Source organism: Schistocerca gregaria, chromosome X (assembly GCF_023897955.1).
Source record: "Schistocerca gregaria isolate iqSchGreg1 chromosome X, iqSchGreg1.2, whole genome shotgun sequence".
Classification (NCBI taxonomy): Eukaryota; Metazoa; Arthropoda; class Insecta; order Orthoptera; family Acrididae; genus Schistocerca; species Schistocerca gregaria.
This window is the reverse complement of record NC_064931.1, coordinates 739,137,441-739,160,673: the sequence shown is the minus strand read 5'-3', so window position 1 is coordinate 739,160,673 and position 23,233 is coordinate 739,137,441. Positions and strand designations below refer to the sequence as shown.

Below are 23,233 nucleotides of genomic sequence, written 5' to 3'. Positions count from 1 at the left end.
TATCTTCGAATTAGTACTGCACAAAAAGTGGTACCAGACATGTGTGTTAAAGTGAGAAGTGAAGTAAGTAGTAATCATTAACATACATTGTGTCTATGTGTAACTTGTGAACAAAATAGTCGGGAAATAAGAGTTGATGCCAATTTAAACTTCATCTGAAAACTACATTCACCACAAGGACCGAGCGAGGTGGCACAGTGGTTAGCACACTGGACTCGCATTCGGGAGGGCGACGGTTCAATCCCGTCTCCAGCCATCCTGATTTAGGTTTTCTGTGATTTCCCTAAATCGTTTCAGGCAAATGCCGGGATGGTTCCTTTGAAAGGGCACGGCCGATTTCCTCCCCAATCCTTCCCTAACCCAAGCTTGCGCTCCGTCTCTAATGACCTTATTGTCGACGGGACGTTAAACACTAACCACCACCACCACCACCACAAGGCTGCATCAGCCATAAGAAATACCCTGTTTAATACGTGGCTGCCCATTTTTATTCAGTTTATCAGTTAAAAGAAATATAAGGTTCATTTCATTGTCATTTCGCATCAGTGCAACAGTCGTAGGAAATAAATTTGCTACAAAAGGCATTAATTAGCCACCATGGTGCGATACATCTCCGTAGAACTTGTATTAGTGGCCAGAGAATTGACTAGTTAACAACAATTTCTTGTACTAAGCTGTCTTGTTCAGATTCTTCCTCCTTCCACTCCTCTGCCCCTACCATTACTCACCGTGAGCTGGTCAGCTGTTCACTGCTGAGGAATGACTGTGAGCCAGCTCGAAAAGTAAATTGATGAGCAGGCCTGCTGTAGATGACCACTGTGTGGCATATCTTCAGTTGTTTTTTTCCTCTCCTCAAGACAGTGTTGAACGTTTAAATGTTGTTGTTCTGTTCATACTGATTCAGTGGGCAACTTCATATGCTACCAACCCTTCTTATTCTAAACCAACAATTCCTGCATTGCCTGAGTTTGAAGTGGCTGAGGCACATTGCTAATCTGAGCAGTGTACCCAAGCTGCAGTGCCTCATTAATGATTGGAGGCACCGTGAACTCTGCTGACCTGCAATGATAATGCAGGATTACTTTTATAGTTCCATTAGGCAGGTGGCTGTACATAACAATTTCCTGTGGTCAAAATAGTGTTGTGAAAGAGGTTTTGATCAAGGAAAACTGTGAAAGTCATGAGGGTGAAGCAAAACTTTATTTGGGCTGTTTGTGTATAAGTACCAACAACTTAAGTATAAAGGAAATATAGAAAGTGAAGTAATGGCTGTCCAAACAATGTGAGCAGATTTATGTGCAGCATATGGCTCTCATCTTGTTGAGAGAATGTCGTAATACAGGAAATGAAGTAAGGACCATCTACAGAATGTGATCGGTTTGAGTTTTGCTGCATGTAGATACCATCAAGTTAGGGAATCATCATTGCTCACTCTATACTATTCTCTCATTGACTGTCTCTGACCTGACATTGCTAATCATTACGAACATTTGCTCTGTACAACATGCACAAGTGCAATGGCTGATAGGCTGTTGGTGAACTTTTGCCCAAAAAAAAACACAAATTCTTTGGCGAAGTCCCCTCAGTGTCAATGTTTTTCCACTTAGTTAAATACATTCCTGATAAATGATTCCGTAAAGTCTTCAGAATATCGATGTAAGGCTCCAATAAGCTGTTGGCTGGGCTCAAAATGTGTTCTAGGTAAAACTTTCTTTTAAAGTGGCTGTAATTGGATGCGAGAGGGTGATAGATACGATACTTTAGATCCATTAGTTTCCTTATTACCCAATTGCTACTATTGCCAGATGTACTGTCAAGAAAAAATATTATTATTATTTCTCTGTTTCACAATCTGGATTTCTAATCTTATTTTGTTAACTGTTTGTGGGATAAGTAATGATGATAATCTCATTTGATCCCTATGCCATAAGTAATTTCATGCCCTATTAAAAAATAATCGCACAGTAACACATTGTACGTATTCTTGAGATTCTCACCTGTTGTTGCGGCTTTCGGATTATCTTTGTGTAAATAGTCTTCATGGAAAGTATGCTCTTGTTTGAATGCACCCACCCGTTTCTTAATGTGGAAAATTGAGGAATACATGCAGTATAAGCCTCCACCAACTTAGGATGAATTTCTGTTGGTGATGTACTGTTGAAAACAAAATGTTGGCATGATATACCATTTTTTTCCATTTTATTAAAACACACTTGATTACTTCAAAAACCTATGGGCACACACACACACACACACACACACACACACACACACACACACACACACACACAAGTTGACGCACATTGTAAGTTATCGTCCGCAGCTCGTGGTCGTGTGGTAGTGTTCTCGCTTCCCATGCCCGTGTTCGATTCCCGGCGGGGTCAGGGATTTTCTCTGCCTCGTGATGACTGGGTGTTGTGTGATGTCCTTAGGTTAGTTAGGTTTAAGTAGTTCTAAGTTCTAGGGGACTGATGACCGTCCCATAGTGCTCAGAGCCATTTTTGTAAGTTATCACAGAAGATGTACCAACAAAACAGAAGTTGCTGTTGCACTCTCTCTCTCTCTCTCTCTCTCTCTCTCTCTCTCTCTCTCTCTCTCTCTCTCTCTCTCTCTCTCTCTCTCTCTGTGTGTGTGTGTTTTGAAATTGCCCTTGTTGTTATGTTTTTCAGGTCACCTGCAACAAAATCAAGATGAACTATATCAAGCTGTGAAAACGAGAAGCAAGTTGTGTGTGGGAAGAATCATATGGGGAAGAAATAAAACACTAAATGGATTAGGTGTTGAAAACGGTGTGCAAAATGGTGAGTATAACTTACTTCAGGAATAGGTTTTATTGTATTTGTAAGCAAAGAAAAATGTTTAAGTCAGTGTGTATATTCAGAAGGATTTTATTTTGAATAGCAATTTGCCACAATGACATTGTTATTTTTTCTTTTCTTTGTTTCTTTTCATAGACAGGATGATTTAAAGTAAAACATTGATGTTTGGTTGTCACAAGGTGCTTGCTGAAATTTTGATCGGTGATGTAGCTTGATGATCAAGAGCGTCAACATGTCAGAAAGTGTAATGTTCAAACTCTTTCCAGGTATCGTGTATTTTGTAGAAAGGATTTTTGCATATCTTACTGGATGTAAGTGTAAAAATGGCAAGATACTTTAGCCTAAGATGTAATGTAAATCAGAGTGGGGAGGAGGGGGGGGGGGGGGGGGAGAGAGAGGTAGAATGAAACTGGTAACTAAGTGTTACTTGTAGCTCTAGTCACTGTCTAAACTTCATTTGATCTGTTACAGCATGACATAGCAGCCATCCTCTCATTACCTTTTATTGTTACCACCACAAAATATTTCTGAAAGATTGGAAGATAATGATACTAAAGCGGTTATATGTAAATTGATGTTGATATAAAAAGTTCATAAAAATTTTGCGAAAATGGGGTGCACTGATCATCAGTTTCATAACAAACTTCTGTCATAAAAGGGTGTTGAAAACTTGAAATTGGTGAACTTGCTGGTGCAGCACTGTCTACTTAAGTGCATTGGCTAACTATGGTGCACCATCATACATCCTGTCTGTAAAGACAGTGAAAAGAGGAGGACAAAATATGTGTCTTGGGAATACATCATGGGCCTAACACACAGCTGTTTTCAAACATGGACTCACCACCACCACCACCACCACCACCACCACCACCACCACCACCACCACCAGCCACCACAACCACAACTTCCCAGTTCCAGTTTTCCTGGGTGTGCTATACAAGTATGTGCCATCTCCTCCTATCTTCATGGATCATCTGTTCCTGGATGTCTTCGTACTGGCTATCTGCCATGTCTGTTTCCACTGTATCTATTTATTGTTTTCTGGACCTTCCACATTGGTCTTCTGCCTGGGACATTTATTTCAGAAATGTTTTGTGGCTGGTCCTCTCTTATTCAGTCTCATAATGTGCCCATACCACTTAAATCTTCATTTCTTTACTAGACTAGTAATAGCAACTCTGATGTCAGTTACATTTGTGTTCACTTCACTTTTGATTTTGTTATTTCTAGTAGTTTGGCTAATAATCTTATGAATCTCATTTCTGTCACTTGAATTCTGCTGTACTCCCCCCCCCCCCCCCCCCTCCACACACACACACTCATACACTAGAGTACATGTTTCTAAACCATAAGTGAGAACTGACACGAAGTACGTGTGGCACGTGGTTTTGTTGTGGCACTTTTCGGTCTCTTAGAAGGTTTCGGACTTGATTGTAAAAGTTGGATGCCTTGTGTGTCATGCTGAGTATTTCCTGATTAATTAATTTCATCCCTTCCAAATTTAAGTTTGAGCTTGTTTCTTCCCTGTCTGTGGTCATTTCTGTTGTCTTGGTGTTACACCTTCGGTCCAAAATTTTCTAACGTGCTGTTCCATTCTGTCAGCTTTTTCTGCTCCTTTGTTTTGTTTCTCTCCATAGCAGAACATTGTCAGCAAATATTAGGGCATTAGGTTCATTGTCCATTTCCTTGAAAGATTTTATAACCTAGTCCATTACCGATAAAAACGAGTGGTGTTAAGACACTTCTGTGTTGGGCACCTCTCTTTATCTTGAACCATTTCAATTGACTACTGCCTATGTGGGCGCAGCTGTAGGAATTCTGGTATAACATCTGTAATTTCCCAATTAAAATACTTTGGCAGCTTGAGATCGTGGAGCCATTCCCAGATCTTGGTTCGAACGACACTATCATAGTCATTTCCAAGGTCAAAGAATGCAATTACAATATTTTTTGTATGTTCTCACTACTTTCCTGTCAACATTCTTGCTGCAGGTATATACAATTGCAATTCTGATTCTTCCTGTTGCTTCTCCTCAAGTAGCTGCTCCACACTCTTCTGAAGTCTCATTTCTATTTCCTCTCCAGTAGCTTTAGGGTATGTAACAGTAGCTTGAGGCTTCTTCAGTTGCCATCCGTTAAGTGGGATGGTGACTCACTCCCTCCCGTGATCTGGGATTCACTTTCTTCCAACAGGGACTGTGCTGAAATATGCCTTACATGGAGAGTAATAGTGGATAGTGGTGAAGAATCCTTCACCATACACTGTGCAGTGACTTGCAGAATACATATGCTGATGTGGATCCTATTTTTGTGTATTGGTACAGAGATTCCAAAATACTAGAAAATGTGATACTCCTGGCATTTGTTTTAGGTTGAGGGGGTACTATGCAGTAGATAGCAATGAAAGGATCCTCAATGTGCTGTACAAGGTTAAGGGAAAAAATGATGATGTGCTTCATAACAGAGTTTCTGTATGAGCTGTCACAACCTGTTGATTGTGCTATAGAGCTTGCTGTTTTTCTTACAGTGTGTTATGCTGGGGAACTGTAAAAATTGAATGAACTTCTGCAGAAGGATAATGTAAATTATATCTTGGAAAATGGCATATTCACTGGTGCATAGATTTTTCACACAATGAGTTTTACAATATGTGCAATGTACTTCATCAATTTGTGGTAAACTGTCATAACATGAAAGACCAGATCTATCAAGTACAACTCTGAAAAAATATTTTCTGCTTCGTTGCTAGTGCCATTTTAACTATAGCTTGGGCCCTTTGTCCTTGGCTGCTGTGTGCAACTGTCTAATGTCCCCATGCAGAAGTTGTAAGAATTCTTTTAATATGATTTTAGCTGCAAGACTAGATATGTTACTTACACAAGAGGTTTCATTTGCCCATTTGAGCAACCATAATGTTATCAGTTTTTACCATTAATTATATTGGTGAGGATAGACCCTTAGTCTTTCACCTTTCCCTTCCCCTCCCCATAGTTACCGGATTTAAATCAGTTGAATTAAATTTTCTTAGGTATCCCCTTGCATGTTCATAATGAGAATCAAAATTACTTTTTTGTTGACACTGGGCATCACATGATTCACCCCATTAACATATATTGTTTGCTGTCTGCACCTGTACCCTACAAATACAAAACTGAAAGTGTCAACAGAAACACCAGAGAAAGATATGTAGTGAGATAGTACACACACAGATTTGCTGTTGTTTGATATTGAAAACAAGATAGTTATGTTCTAACATGAAATATAATCCATGAATAAGTGTTCCAGTCCCCTGTCATTTCTACATGACTTGATTGAGAATTGTTACCATGGATTTATTTTCAGGTACAAAAGCAATAGCAAAAACACGGGTAACAGTTTTATCGCTTAATGATTCAAAGGAAACATTCCTCAAAGTGACAAGATCTCTCTGCTATTCAGCTAAAAACAGAGAAGTGAAATCTTGTCACATCAGTCAAGATGTCATAAATGAAATGTTAATTGAAGAGACCGGTTTACCAGAACCCGAGCTTGCATTGTATTGTGGAGAAGTATGTTGCACATACGGGTTCTTACCATGGCATATACGAATCACAGAGTTTCTGTAAGTAATAGACATTTTTCTGATTATTGAGTAAGCAGAACATACAATACTCCATATTTTTTATGAATCCTTATGTCCTTCTTACTGCTGAACTAGCTGTTTATCTTAATTTGTTGTACAATTTGATACATAAGTTTTATCATCTCAGTAGTGTTTACAAAATCATCATAATCCATCTGATACGTACAGCTGGATAAGGGATACTCTAGACTTTTATATACATGAGGGTATTATATAATATTTTCCCATATAAGAAATTTTATAGCCCCTATGTGAGTTAATATACTATTATGTTTTCTTCTTAAAGTGTGCTTTTATTGAACATGCTAATTATGTTGTTTAATACAAAGACGGGAAAATGTACCACATGCCTCATCAGGAAGAAGGTAGGAGGAAACTATAAAGAATAAAGTAGTTACAGTATTCTGAGAATGCATTTTCACTCTGCAATGGAGTATGCATTGAATTGAAACTTCAAACCCACCACCCTTGCTTTTCTCGGGGGAACTCTCTTTCAACTAAGAGATTCAGACATGACTTGTGACCTACCTAGGCAGTTCTGTTTCTGCCAGTTCCTCTCTCCTAATTTGCAAACTTCACAGGAGCTCTCCTGCATACTAGGTGGGGCCAGCATTCGTGGAAGAAAGGACGTAATAAAGAAATGACTTAAGCACGGCCTAAGAAATGTCCCCAGAATAAATTTTCAGTCTGCAATGGAATTCTACTGATTTCAAAGGTATGGAGGAGGACTCCTGTAAAGTTTGGAAGCTAGGAGTGAGATATTGGAGAAAGTAGAGTTGTGAGGGCAAGCCGTGAGTCGTGTCGAGATAGTTCAATAGCTCATTCAGTAGGGAATATGCCGTGAAAGGCAAAGGTTCTGAGTTTGAGACGTCGTTGTTGTTGTTGTTGGTGGTGGTGGTGGTGGTGGTGGTGGTGTCAATACCTATTAAATTGTAGTAGTCCTTTACTTCTTAATGAAGCATCTCATTATAATCTGCAAATAGTAAAGGTGCTCGATTCTGCTGTGTTGTTTGTCAGGAGATACTTGTTTAGCATACAGTTGTTAACAGAAACAAAAATGTGTAACGTAATTCTGTGTATAAGTGCTCAGATACTGATGTAAATAGAAGGTGTCCATAATTAAATGTCCAGTTTCAAAATACTGTAGAAAGAGAACCACTGCTCAGAATGACGTAAAATTTGAGCAACATACTATTGGCACAGGGAGAAACGCCTTGGGATTAAAAAAACTTCAATGAAAATTTTACCAATAGATAGTGCTGTAAGCATCTTAATATAAATGGGCTCGGCTAGAAATGACAGATGAATTGCAATGCAATGCCTATGGTTTGAGTTGCATATTACATCATCCATACCGTTCAGTGTACATAACCACACAAATTAGGCGGTCAACAATTATGGCACCATTGGTTAGGTAAACTCATCCACCACAGCAATGTCGTACCTTGTCATATGGGAAAAATCAGTTTTTCATTGTCGTGAGGCCAAAAATCATATAAAAAGCAACATGACATTTGTTTCTAATTGTCATGAGACTGCTGCAAGATATGTTCAATATGCTGTCTACCTTTTTCTTCCCCAACTTGAAATCGAGAAACAGCATGTTCCACGACAGATTGTTGGAGTGTCTTGGGTCACGTTCACAATGCTTTGCACAATGCATGCCTTCAGTACAGAGCTACAGTCGTAATTTGAGCACTGATCGCATCTTTCAGGTAATGACAAATCCAGAAGCTACATGGATGAAGAGTAGATGATCTGGACGACCAGGCTGTAGGGAAATGACAACTAAGAATTCCAGCATTTCTGAACCATATCTGCAGGAGCCGCTTCACAGGCTGTGCAATGTGTGGAGGAGTACCAAAAATGTTTCTACCCACACATCCACACTATTGAAGTGACGTTGGTGCACAGAAGACTCTCATGGCAGCAGCACAATTTTAGAAAGCATCACTTGTGCAAAACTCTGCTCGTCCTTTTCTCACATGATATAGTGCGACTAGTGGATGAAGGGCAACAGGCTGATTCCATATTTCTAGATTCCTGGAAAGCATTCCACACAATACTTCACTACAGACTGTTAACAGAGGTACAAGCATATGGAATGGGTTCCCAGATATGTGAGTGGGTTGAAGACTTCTTAAGTAATAGAACCAAGTGCCTTGTACTTGACGACGAGTGTTCATCAGAGAGAACGGTATTGTCAAGAATGCCCCAATGAAGTATTGTAGGACCACTATTGTGATCTGGTGGATAGGGTGGGCAGCAATCTAAGGTTATTTTGTGATGTATGGGATGGTGTTGAAGTTGAGTAACTGTTGTGGGATACAAGCTGAGTTTTACAAACTTTATAGGTGGTGTGATGAATGGCAGCCAACTCTAAATGTAGAAAAATGTAAGATAAAGATGATGTGACCCACCAAACAAAAGCGCCGGCAGGTCCATAGACACACAAACATAGACACAAAATTCGAGCTTTTGCAACTGGCGGTTGCTTCATCAGGAAAGAGGCCGCCGTTTGCGAAAGCTCGAATTTTGTGTGTATGTTTGTGTGTCTATCGACCTGTCAGCGCTTTTGGTGGGTCACATCATCTTTGTTTTTGGATTTATTTTTCCCACGCGGAATGTTTCCCTCTATTATATTCAAAATGTAAGATAATGTAGATGAGTTGGGGAAAAAACTAGCTTGTGATGTTCGGATACAGCATTAGTAGCATCCTGCTTCACAGTCATGTCATTTAAATATCTGGGCATGATGTTCCAGAGCAATGTGAAATGGAATGAGCATGTGAGGATTGTGGCATGGATGGTGAATGTTCGAGTTTGGTTTATTGGGATAAGTTCATGAGGTGTTGTGGTAAGGTGTTGTTCATCTGTAAAGAAGAAAGAAGACTACATATAGGATGCTAGTGCAACCTAATCTTCTTCGCTGCTCAAATGTTTGGGATCCATATCAGGTTGGATTAAAGGGAAACATCGAAGCAATTCAGAGATAGGCTGCTAGATTTGTTACTGATGTGGGGCTGCGGATAAATAATCTAACTGGTCTTTACTTTTGTTAAGTTGTTGTTGTTGTTGTTGTTGTTGTCTTCAGTCCTGAGACTGGTTTGATGCAGCTCTCCATGCTACTCTATCCTGTGCAAGCTGCTTCATCTCCCAGTACCTACTGCAACCTACATCCTTCTGAATCTGCTTAGTGTAATCATCTCTCGGTCTCCCTCTACGATTTTTACACTCCACGCTGCCCTCCAATGCTAAATTTGTGATCCCTTGATGCCTCAAAACATGTCCTACCAACCGATCCCTTCTTCTAGTCAAGTTGTGCCACAAACTTCTCCCCAATCCTATTCAATACTTCCTCATTAGTTACGTGATCTATCCACCTTATCTTCAGTATTCTTCTGTAGCACCACATTTCGAAAGCTTCTATTCTCTTCTTGTCCAAACTATTTATCGTCCATATTTCACTTCCATACATGGCTACACTCCAAACAAATACTTTCAGAAACGACTTCCTGATACATAAATCTATATTCAATGTTAACAAATTTCTCTTCTTCAGAAACACTTTCCTTGCCATTGCCAGTCTACATTTTATATCCTCTCTACTTCGACCATCATCAGTTATTTTACTTCCTAAATAGCAAAACTCCTTTACTACTTTAAGTGTCTCATTTCCTAATCTAATTCCCTCAGCATCACCCGATTTAATTTGACTACATTCCATTATCCTCGTTTTGCTTTTGTTAATGTTCATCTTATATCCTCCTTTCAAGACACTGTCCATTCCGTTCAACTGCTCTTCCAAGTCCTTTGCCGTCTCTGACAGAATTACAATGTCATCGGCGAACCTCAAAGTTTTTACTTCGTCTCCATGAATTTTAATACCTACTCCAAATTTTTCTTTTGTTTCCTTTACTGCTTGCTCAATATACAGATTGAATAACATCGGGGAGAGGCTACAACCCTGTCTCACTCCTTTCCCAACCACTGCTTCCCTTTCATGCCCCTCGACTCTTATGACTGCCATCTGGTTTCTGTACAAATTATAAATAGCCTTTCGCTCCCTGTATTTTACCCCTGCCACCTTTAGAATTTGAAAAAGAGTATTCCAGTCAACATTGTCAAAAGCTTTCTCTAAGTCTACAAATGCTAGAAACGTAGGTTTGCCTTTTCTTAATCTTTCTTCTAAGATAAGTCGTAAGGTCAGTATTGCCTCACGTGTTCCAACATTTCGACGGAATCCAAACTGATCCTCCCCGAGGTCCGCATCTACCAGTTTTTCCATTCGTCTGTAAAGAATTAGCGTTAGTATTTTGCAGCCGTCGCTTATTAAACTGATAGTTAGGTAATTTTCACATCTGTCAGCACCTGCTTTCTTTGGGATTGGAATTATTATATTCTTCTTGAATTCTGAGGGTATTTGGCCTGTCTCATACATCTTGCTCACCAGCTGGTAGAGTTTTGTCAGGACTGGTTCTCCCAAGGCCGTCAGTAGTTCTAATGGAATGTTGTCTACTCCGGGGGCCTTGTTTCGACACAGGTCTTTCAGTGCTCTGTCAAACTCTTCACGCAGTATCGTATCTCCCATTTCGCCTTCATCTACATCCTCTTCCATTTCCATAATATTGTCCTCAAGTACATCGCCCTTGTATAAACCTTCTATATACTCCTTCCACCTTTCTGCCTTCCCTTCTTTGCTTAGAACTGGGTTGCCGTCTGAGCTCTTGATATTCATACACGTGGTTCTCTTCTCTCCAAAGGTCTCTTTAATTTTCCTGTAGGCAGTATCTATCTTACCCCTAGTGAGATAAGCTTCTACATCCTTACATTTGTCCTCTAGCCATCCCTGTTTAGCCATTTTGCACTTCCTGCCGATCTCATTTTTGAGACGTTTGTATTCCTTTTTGCCTGCTTCATTTACTGCATTTTTATATTTTCTCCTTTCATCAATTAAATTCAATATTTCTTCTGTTACCCAAGGATTTCTAGCAGCCCTCGTCTTTGTACCTACTTTATCCTCTGCTGCCTTCACTACTTCATCCCTCAGAGCTACCCATTCTTCTTCTACTGTATTTCTTTCCCCTATTCCTGTCAATTGTTCCCTTACGCTCTCCCTGAAACTCTGTACAACCTCTGGTTCTTTCAGTTTATCCAGGTCCCATCTCCTTAAGTTCCCACCTTTTTGCAGTTTCTTCAGTTTTAATCTACAGTTCATAACCAATAGATTGTGGTCAGAGTCCACATCTGCCCCTGGAAATGTCTTACAACTTAAAACCTGGTTCCTAAATCTCTGTCTTACCATTATATAATCTATCTGAAACCTTTTAGTATCTCCAGGGTTCTTCCACGTATACAACCTTCTTTCATGATTCTTAAACCAAGTGTTAGCTATGATTAAGTTGTGCTCTGTGCAAAATTCTACTAGGCGGCTTCCTCTTTCATTTCTTAGCCCCAATCCATATTCACCTACTATGTTTCCTTCTCTCCCTTTTCCTACACTCGAATTCCAGTCACCCATTACTATTAAATTTTTGTCTCCCTTCACTATCTGAATAATTTCTTTTATTTCATCGTACATTTCTTCAATTTCTTCATCATCTACAGAGCTAGTTGGCATATAAACTTGTACTACTGTAGTAGGTGTGGGCTTCGTATCTATCTTGGCCACAATAATGCGTTCACTATGTTGTTTGTAGTAGCTTACCCGCATTCCTATTTTCCTATCCATTATTAAACCTACCCCTGCATTACCCCTATTTGATTTTGTGTTTATAACCCTGTAGTCACCTGACCAAAAGTCTTGTTCATCCTGCCACCGAACTTCACTACTTCCCACTATATCTAACTTTAACCTATCCATTTCCCTTTTTAAATTTTCTAACCTACCTGCCCGATTAAGGGATCTGACATTCCACGCTCCGATCCGTAGAACGCCAGTTTTCTTTCTTTCTCTAAAAAACACTTGATTGTCTATGCATGCTCAACACCCCCCCCCCCCCCCCCCCCCCCTTCGCTGTTTACAAGAGCCTGAAAATGATGGTGAACACATTGACTATAATTTCCAGTCTCCAAGGCCACATTACACCTTGTGCTCACTAAAAGAAAATGTTTCTACTTGCTATTTACTCAGTGAGATCAGGATCAATGACTAGAAATGAAAATTTTGAGTTTTAACTGATTGTTATATTCAGTAAAAGTTAACATACACAAAACATAATAAAATTCCTAATAATAATAATAATGTACCTATTGGAAACAGCACCATTAGCAGTTCAGAAGTGACCTCTACGTGATGTTCCTGGTAAAATAGTGTATCTCCCTGACTTCTAATCGCCAAAAGTTAATTGTTCACTTTAAAAGTGGAAAATAATCTTGCCACTTGCCATGCGGTTTTGTCAGCATTGCAGACAACACACAAACAGTTACTTCTGTGAAATCTAAGCAATCTGGAATGGTGTACAGTCCTCGTTAGTTCACTTACTACTTTTACCGAAATTGCTCTTGATAGTTGCCCAGCTCTGACGTTATCTGAGGCACAATGCACGCAGGCATTTGACTGACGCGGACAGATTGATATCTCTGTGCGAAGTGTCCCTTTGTGTTGCCTCTCCGTCACTATTTATATATGGGTGCAGCAGACTGCCATTCGGAACATCTGCTATCAACTGTCTTAGGCACAGGTAGCAGCATCTAAACAGTCCCTTTCTCGGACTTGTATTCATTAATAGCTCTGTCATTTAATAATTTACAATCTTCTTAATTTTTATGTGAATTAAGTTGGCTTCAGTTACTGAAAAAGCTTTAGCTTGACTTAATTTAAAATTTGCTGGCTAGAATTTTTAGAACGGAACTGACAGTGGAACATGATCTCTGAAATGCCCAGTGCTGTATTTAGAATTTTCTATTGCAAATACAAATGATACTTAATATATTATGAATAGGTACATTTCCATTCCAAATTTGAATTTTAGTAAATAACTTGAAAACTAATAGAGGTAGCTTATTGGTGTCACATACAGAAGATTTTTAGATCAAACTGAAGTTACATATAAATTTTCATCTTTCTGAGTCTAATATTTAGCTCCTTAAATTTTTCATAAAAATGCCAATTTTGACCCAAATATTGCTCTTATCAAGTTGAGACTCGTAATTTTTAATTGTTACATACATTGGCACATTCTGAACAGTTTTTAGCTTTCTAGCTTCATTATTTAGTGGCACTTATTTTTTTTGTTTTGAAAATAATATATTTAGTGAAACATATTCATTCAATCATTCGGAGATATCACATACTGAAGCACAAACTGACAAAGTTTGGAAAAGTTATTTTAATTTTTAGTCTCACTCATAAATTATGATGCAATCCTTTGTATGCTAAACCTAAGTGCATTATGATGGCTTGGCAGCGGCAGCAGCAGCAGCAGTAGTAGTAGTAGTAGTAGTAGTAGTGAAGAGGGGTAAGCCCCAGCAGACTCCCTTGCCTCTGTACCTCTTACAATGTTACAGCGCTTGTTACACCACACCAGTAGGGTCAGACAGCACGCAAATTGTGATGTTCTCCTGCTTTATTTCTTCGTAGATAGTCCTCGGTGTTGACATACTGCATTGTTACATTGGCTGAAAAATGGGGGGGGGGGGGGGGGGTGGAAGTTCAACACTGAATACTGTAACTTATGTAGCTGACAGTGGCACAACTGCATTTCACAGGTCTTTACTTTAACTATTCACAACCCCCCAATATAACAAAATTACATGGCCAGTTCACTATTGATAATTGTTGATAAGCTTAGTTAATAGGTTGCAGGCAACATCAGCAAACTGCTATAATAGTTCGCTGTTGAACACCTATGAGCAGTAAAATCCTAACCACACAGTTCATAGTTCTTGTAGAATAATATGGTATGTGTGACACTATTTTTCAAATAAATTAAACAGACATTGTCATTAATTGTTCTAACACACGGTTTATTTGTGTACACACATTCCAATATTAAGTTAATGCAGTGTTGTTAATGTAACAAGTATGTATTTCTCGTCTGAAAATCGGCTGTGGACTGCCAGACTCGGGACCAAAAATCGGTCTTTTATAAATCCTCACAATAATAGGCATTAAAACTGTATATTGTTCAATAATTAAGTTACAGAAATTACAATTACAACATAACTCATTCAATTAACTGAATACATGAAAAATCCCCCCTTTTTAACTGTTCCTTCTATCACAAAGGTTAGGCCGAATTATTTGTTTAAATAATGAAATTAACAGATATAGTTATACAAACAATACTTTTGACAAACCTGGTAATTATTTTGAAATTAAAGGCTGGCTTTTCTGGTATGTTTTTGAATAGAGCCAAGTAAATACTTTAACAATTCTAGTAGTTCTTGCAAATGTTTGTAAGTAGTACAGAATTTATATTCATTTATAAGTCAACAATAGAATCTAAGTCATGAAACAATTACTGATTTCACCGTATAACAAAATACATTGACTAGGAATGGTTAAAATTAATTAGAAAATTAATTGCATACACAAAACTATGCACAAAATTAGACCTGGTACTATATTCCTTAAGACTGAGGGCCAAACTTTCTCTTTTATGGAAATGTAGATTATACTGGTGCATGTTAATGGTAATTAGGTAAACATGAAAATAAGGTGAATTTAAGGAGGCAGATGGAAAAACAAAAGAGGAAGTAGAGAGATCCCAGCTTCCTTCATCACAAAGTCTTAATGTAAATTTTCGAGAATTCAAATGGGAATCCCTAGATGGAAAGCAAAGTAAGTTATTTTTGAGCTGCTAGGCTGAATACTGTAACACCTACAACCATAAAAAAGAAACACAAAGTATATCTATTTAAAAAAGCTGATAAAAATGCTCTTAACGCCTTTTGAAGACACAGTCTTCACTCCTTCCGATCTGATCATGCAAGTGTGGAAAAGTTGTGGAATGTTTTCAAAGAGATAGTATCGACAGCAAGAGATATGTGCCACATAAATTAATAAGTGATGGTACTGATCCCTCATGGTACACAAAACGGGTCAGAGCGTTGTTGCAGAAGCAACGAAAAAAGCATCCCGAATTAAAAGAACGCAAAATCCACAAGATTGGCAAAGATTTACAGAAGTTAGAAATATGGCGCATACTTCAATGTGAGGTGCTCTTAATTTCCACAACAAAATTCTGTCTCAAAATCTGACAGAAAACCCAAAGAGATTCTGATCATACATAAAGCACACCAGTGGCAACACGCAATCAATATCTTCACTGCGTGATAACAACAGTGAAGTCACTAATGACAGTGCCGCTGAAGCAGAGTTATTAAACACAGTTTTCTGAAACTCTTTCACCTAAGATGATGAAGTAAATATTCCTGAATTAACAACTGCCAAGATGAGAAACATAGAAGTAGATATCCTTGGTGTAACAAAGCAGCTTAAATCACTTAATAAAGGATAAAGGCAAGGCCTCTGGTCCAGATCGTATACCATTCAGGTTTCTCTGAGTATGCTGATAAAATAGCTCCATATTTAGCATTTATATACAACCACTCGCTCACAGAAAGATCCATACCTGAAGACTGGAAAATTGCTCAAGTCACACCAATACCCAAAAAGGGAAGTAGGAGTAATCCGGTGAATTACAGACCTGTATCACTAACGTCGATTTGCAGTAGGGTTTTAGAACACATACTGTATTCGAACATAACGAAGTACCTCAAAGAAAACGATTTATTGACACACAGTCAGCACAGTTTCAGAAAATATCATTCTTGTGAAACACAACTAGCTCTTTATACTCGTGAAGTAACAAGCGCTATCAACAGGGGATGTCAGATTGATTCCATATTTTTAGATTTCCAGAAGGCTTTCGACACCGTTACTAACAATCGTCTTTTATCCAAACTGTGTGCCTATGGAGTATCTCCTCAGTTGTGCGACTGGATTCATGATTTTCTGTCAGAAAGGTCACAGTTCGTAGTAATAGATTGAAAGTCATAGAGTAAAACAGAAGTAATATCCGGTGTTCCCCAAGGAAGTGTTGTAAGTCCTCTATTGTTCCTGATCTATATTAATGACATAGGAGTCAATCTGAGTAGCCGTCTTAAATTGTCTGCAAATGATGCTGTCATTTACCATCTTGTAAAGTCATCAGATGATCAAAACGGCTTGCAAAATGATTTAGGTAAGATACCTGTGTGGTGCATAAAGTGGCAGTTGACCCTGAATAAGGAAAAGTGTGACGTTATTCACATGAGTCCTAAAAGAAATCAGCTAAATTTAGGTTACGTGATAAGTCACACAAATCTGAAGGCTGTAAGTTCAACTAAATACTTAGGGATTACAATTTCGAATAACCTAAATTGCAACAATCACATAGATGATATTGTGGGTAGAGCAAACCAAAGACTACGATTCATTGGCAGAACACTTAGAAGGTGCAACAGATCTACTAAAGAGACTGCTTACACCATGCTTGTCCGCCCTATTCTGGAGTATTGCTGTGCGATGTGGGATCCACATCAGGTGGGACTGACGGATGACATCAAAAAAGTACAAAGAAGGGCAGTTTCGTTTCGTATTATTGCGAAATAGTCCGCCCCGGTAGCTGAGTGGTCAGCGCGACAGACTTAGAATCTAAAGGGCTCAGGTTCGATTCCCAGCTGGGTCGGAGATTTTCTCCACTCAGGGACTGGGTGTTGTGTTGTCCTAATCATCATTATTTCATCCCCATCGACGTGCAAGTCGCCGAAGTGGCGTCAAATCGAAAGACTTGCACCAGGCGAACGGTCTACCCGACGGGAGGCCCTTGTCACACGACATTCCATTCCATTGCGAAATAGGGGAGATAGTGTCAGACATGATTCGTGAATTGGAATGGCAATCATTAAAACAAAGGCGTTTTTCGTTGCAATGGGATCTTCTCACGAAATTTCAATCACCAGTTTTCTCTTCCGATTGGGAAAACATTCTGTTGGCACCCACCTACATAGGGAGAAATGATCGTCACGATAAAATAAGAGAAATCAGGGCTTGCACTGAAAAATTTAAGTGCTTGTTTTTCCCACGTGCCATTCGAGAGTGGAACGGTAGAGTGGCAGCATGAAGGTGGTTCATTGAACCTTCTGCTAGGCACTTCATTATGAATAGTAGACTCTAGATGTAGATGTAGAAGAAGAGATCCAGCATTTGTGGATGAATGCAGATCTGTTCTACTGCTGCCAACATATATTTTGCATAAAGACCATGAAGATAACATACAAAGAATTAGGGCTCATACTGAGCCGTATTTACAAGTAGAACAGGAAAGGAAATGACTGGTAGTGGCACAGGGTAACCTGTACCATGCACCATACAGTGATTTGCGGAGTATGTAGGCAGATGTACCAGTGACGGTGTGGAATAGAATCCACAGGACTCATTTTGCAGAATGCAGTTGATGTGCATGCAGATTTTATGTTGCTCATAGTCTGTAATTTTGCATATTGATGTGATCTTGGAGGTCGATACAGGCTTTGTTTGTCTGTAGAATGTTCCATGGCCATTCATTGTCCACTTTCTTTCAAGCAAGAAACTCCAGAGCGAATGTTTGTCTTGCTTTAAGGTCAGCAGGAATCAACTCCTGAACAAGAGTGATTTTGTATGGATATCAGTGCAGGATGTTTTGTAAGATTTTATACGCTGTGCTTGCATGCATGTCCAATCTTAGGGCAATTCATCGTGCTCTGCACGTTTGCACACCATCAGTTGACCCATCCTGCGACGCTGTGACCACATCTTCGACGGATGTCTTAGCAACTGCTTTCTTCCCTCTGCTGCATTGCTCTTCAAAAGTGTCTACCTTTTTGAATTTTGTAGTAATTAGACCCTTAGCAGGCATGGACTGATGCCTCTTTTTTATGCCCTTGAGTGTCTGGAACTTACGTATAGCTACTGGTGCACAGTCATCATTCTTGTAAAATAACTTTACCAGCAGTGTGCAATATTTCATGGAGCATTGAGCATCTCAGATGCAAACTGAGTAACAGCCATGAGCCACTCATCTGTTGGGGTGCGTATTCTGATGCTTAGTGTCATCTGTTAGTCAAATTTTCATTAAAGTTTTTTTTGTTCGATGATGATTCCCCCTGGGTAAATAATATGCTGTTCAAATTTGACATCATTCTGAGTAGTGGTTCTCTTTCTACAGTATTTTGAAACTGGAACATTAACTATGGTCACCACATATATTAAAGCCCCCAAACATTGACAAAATTCTGGAGACAGTGAGAATCAAATTTTTATTATTGGGTTAAATGTATCAGTGAGACTGCATGAACAGTGTCAGCAGAAATGAATTTTAGTTTCAAAATGGTGATTGCAACACATTGCTTATAAAAAAGAAGTTTCTGTGTATGATTGTAGTAAGTGAGTGAGAGATTACTTTAGGATTGTGCAGTGTGTTAGCTCTGGTGTGACAACAGATAGACCTTCTTTTTACCAACTGCACATAAAAAGATATAAAAATGAGACTGAGCAGTACTAAATCAAACAGTGGAAAATCCAGGGTGGAGTAATGCCAATATCATGAAAAAGATGAATTGCTACTCACAATACAGAGGAGATTTTAAGTCACAGACCCCAGAGACAGTGGTCACATGTGTGAGAGTTGTGCTTGTGTGGGGGGGAAAAAACCAACTGTGTGTGTGTGTGTGTGTGTGTGTGTGTGTGTGTGTGTGTGTGTGTGTGTGTGTGTGTGTGTGTGTGTGTGTGTGTGTGTGGTGGTGGTGGTGGTGGGGGGGGGGGGGGGGGTGTTTTTCTACTTCAGAAGGAGGCCTGTGGGTGAAAGTCTAAATGTGTGGCAGTCTGCGACTTACCATGTCCTCTAAATTGTGCATAGCAAATATGTTTTTCATAATATTGCCATTAGAATGAGCAATACTTTCCTTCAGCAAGCTTTGTGGTACTTGTACACTTTTACAGTGGAGTTGTATCCTTCCTTTACTGTAGATTTGTTCCATGTGCTGGCTGCTTTTGTTCAGTATCAATGAACACATGCTCTATCTACAAACAACAGAGTGCCTATTAAATTGGGCTGATATCAGTTACAATCGACTAAACTCCTACAATTCTTGCACATTTTCGCAGTAACTTCACTGCTTCTATATGAACAAACCTGTCTATATGAATGCTAGAAGATATTGAACCTTATGGCTCAACCCAAATACCAAATAATAAACTTGATCATTGTCATCATCGTCCTGCAATGGAAACTCAACACTTCATTTGAGAGAATTTTGAGATATTTAAATGTGGAAGTAGAGGCACATGGTTTTGTTAAAGGCTAGGAAATTTCTTTAGGTGACTTTCATGAAAGAATATAATTTACTTTTGTTTCACATATTTCAAACGGAAACAACATGTTTGTCAGAAAATGTATAGCATTGGAGTAAATGGCCAAGTAGTTGCTGATTTGCCTTTTGAACATTCTAATGGATTCAATAGAATGCTACAATTTGCTTGTCTTCCATGGTTTACAGTGCTAAATATACATTCAAGAGAATATCACCTGGATGATCAGGTGTAAATTTTACTGTCACAGTTTGGTAGCTATTTTAGAAATTCGACAGCATTGTCCTTCAATGAAATTGGTCCTTCTCCAGTATGCTCTTCATATGATGACTGTTCCATGATTAGCGTATGATATGCTGTCATAATTATCGAAATTCAAGTATTTGAGATACAAAATAGTGTCCATCTTTTTGATCTGGCAGTTTCCTTGTTTTGCAGTACTTCTTGACTCATTAACATGACTATAAAATATTGTGTTGGTTACCATGTATAAATGCTCAAATGATAAACAAGCACTGCAGTGAGTAGTGATTCAGTGATGTTGACTAAGAAACAGTTATTGTACATCATAGTGGTTAGTCGTTGTGTCCAGGCCATTTCAAGCAGGCAATCGCTGAACATAAAACAGTGCTTGAAGTAACTGATGAGCCATTGTGTTAGATGTGTTAGTTTCTGATTATATTTCGATACATATTTTTAAGTGTTCTATCAGTTCACCACCTAATAGAGCTTTCACTGCATGACATGAATTATCTGTGTATAAATCAGTTCTTTTTTTTTTTTTCTCTCATTGAAGTATTTCTTCATTCATTGCAGGAGGTTACGAAGCCATCACAACATCACAGTAAGAGAATTTGTGAGATTGTTACAAACCTATGGTAAATGTGAACAGAGATTTGGAAAGTGATTAATAAAGACAGTGCATCAAGTGAAGATTGGGGAAATCCATTCCATTTCTGTGTTCTTTATCATTATTATTATAATTATTACGAAAATGAACCTGTTTTTTTTTTTTTTTTTTTTTTTTTTTTGTTCATGTGATGTAATCTGACAAGTCATATTTATTGTTAAATCACAGATGATTTTAATGCCAGTATGTAATTATACATATATGATCACTGAGAAAAATATTACTAGCCAAATGTATGCCAGTGGCTTATAAGTAATCGTGAGATGTATGTACTTTCTAGTAGTTGTATATGTTTTATAGAGTGCCTTAGTAGCTGCATACTTCACGAAGTGTCCTGGGCTGATACGACAGTTTTTTTAAAAAAATATTTATTTATAGTGATCTTATTCCTCATGTAATTCTTTTACTGAAGTGAAGGGAGTGTTGGTTGATATTTATATACTAGTATAAGGAGGGTTCAGGGAAGACAGAAAGGCTGTATTAGTCACTGAACAGCTAAAAATTAAAAATATTCCAGGATTTTTGTGGTGCTTATCAACTAATCTTCCAGTATTTAAGTACATATCGGATGTAAAATGGATTTATGATGATGATGACAATGATGTGTTGTTTTGTATTTTCATTCCCTTTTACATTGTTTTTATTTGTTTTTTAAAATATGCAATATACTTATTTTGAGCAGGATATGCCCATATATCAACACATACTGTTTTGTCAGAAACACTAGATGGACATACAGTTACATATTTTCATTTGAATTTTTACCTGTGGTAGTGACAGGTAAGTTAATTGTGCACAGTCCTTTCAATAAATTCATTGAGCTAGTGACAAAATTTTGCTGCCTAGCTGTCAGCAGTGAGTTAACTTAGCAGGTTCTAAGTAAATTTGGGTGGTATCTTTTTGTCAACTACACACATGCTCATAAATTAATGATAATTGGAGAATGTGGTGCCACACAATGTGGCACTACACAAAACTGGCACTAATAGCATAGGCATTTAGGGAACACACACGACACAGATCTGTAGGTCCATGGTATTGGTGATAAGTTGAGAAAACCATCCCGAAACACATGTGCTACAAAATGCCACTGTTTACTGCGCATGTACCCTGGCATCAATATGGGATATGATCACCATGCACATTGACACAGGCCACACAATGGGTTTGCATACTCTGGATCAGGTGGTCGAGCAGCTGCTTGGGTATTTGCCTCCCATTTTAGCACCATTACCTGTAGGAGCTCCTGAAGTGTCCTAGGCGTGTGAAGACGTGCAGCGATACGTCGAGCGAGAGCACCCCAGACGTGTTTGATGGGATTTAGGTCTGAAGAACAGGCAGGCCACTCCATTCGCCTGATATCTTCTGTTTCAAGGTACTCCTCCACGATGGCAGCTCGGTGGGGCTGTGCGTTATCATCCATCAGGAGGAATGTGGGACCCACTGCACCCCTGAAAGGGTGGACATAATGGTGCAAAATGACGCCTTGATACACCTGACCTGTTACATTTCCCTTGTCAAAGACATGCAGGGGTGTACGTGCACCAATCATAATCCCACCCCACACCATCAAACGACGACATCCAACAGGTCCCTTTCAAGGACATTAAGGGGTTGGTATCTGGTTCCTGGTTCACACCAGATGAAAACCCGGCGAGAATCTCTGTTCAGAATATACCTGGACTCGTCCGTGAACATAACCTGGGACCACTGTTCCAATAACCATGTACTGTGTTCTTGACACCAGGCTTTAGGGCCTCTCCTGTGACCAGGGGTCAGTGGAATGCTCCTTGCAGGTCTCTGGGTGAATAAACCATGTCTGTTCAGTCGTCTGTAGACTGTGTGTGTCTGGAGACAACTGTTCCAATGGCTGCGGTAAGGTCCCGAACAAGGCTACCTGCAGTACTCTGTGGCCATGTGCGGGCACTGATGGTGAGATATCGATCTTCTTGTGGTGTTCTACACTGTGGGCGTGTCCCATACTGAAGCACCTGAACACGTTTCCTGTCTGCTGGAATCGTTGCCATAATCTTGAGATCACACTTTGTGGCGCACAGAGGGCCCGTGCTAAGACCTGCTGTGTTTGACCAGCCTCCAGTCGCCCTGGTATTCTAGCCCTCTTAATGTCATCATATGTGCTTTTTTGAGCCATTTTCAACACACGGTCACCATTAGCACATCTGAAAACGCCTGCAGACTTACTTGCTGCACCGTACTCTAACGTGCACCAACACTCCTCTGCATATGTGGACTGCTGCCAACACCACCGTACTATGACCACAGGTCAAATCCACCGTATGGTCGTACCCCGTGAGATGATTTAAACCTGCAAACCACCCACCAGAGTGTTGTTTCACCATGTATCAGCATTATCCTTAATTTATGAGCAAGAGTTTATATGAAATGAGCAAATTACCTGTGAGAAATGTGTGGGTCATTACTCATTATCATACAAAAATTTAGAATACTTTGTTTGGAATAAGTGGCTTATGAAACTTTGAACCAAGGTGTTAGATGCAGTTTACATTCATCATCATTATTTTCTG

At 39.2% G+C, this 23,233-nt stretch overlaps 1 protein-coding gene across 1 annotated transcript in view; it reads left to right on the top strand.

The window, feature by feature from the left end:
- LOC126299560 (dehydrodolichyl diphosphate synthase complex subunit nus1) overlaps positions 1–21,371 on the top strand; it is a 28,584-nt gene extending 7,213 nt beyond the window's left edge. Inside the window, exons 2-4 of the mRNA XM_049991558.1 lie at positions 2,670–2,801; positions 6,162–6,420; positions 20,594–21,371. Of these exons, the coding sequence (XP_049847515.1) occupies positions 2,670–2,801; positions 6,162–6,420; positions 20,594–20,684 (482 nt within the window). The 3' untranslated portion in view covers positions 20,685–21,371. The remainder of the gene's footprint in view (positions 1–2,669; positions 2,802–6,161; positions 6,421–20,593) is intronic.
- The last annotated feature ends 1,862 nt before the right edge of the window (positions 21,372–23,233 follow it).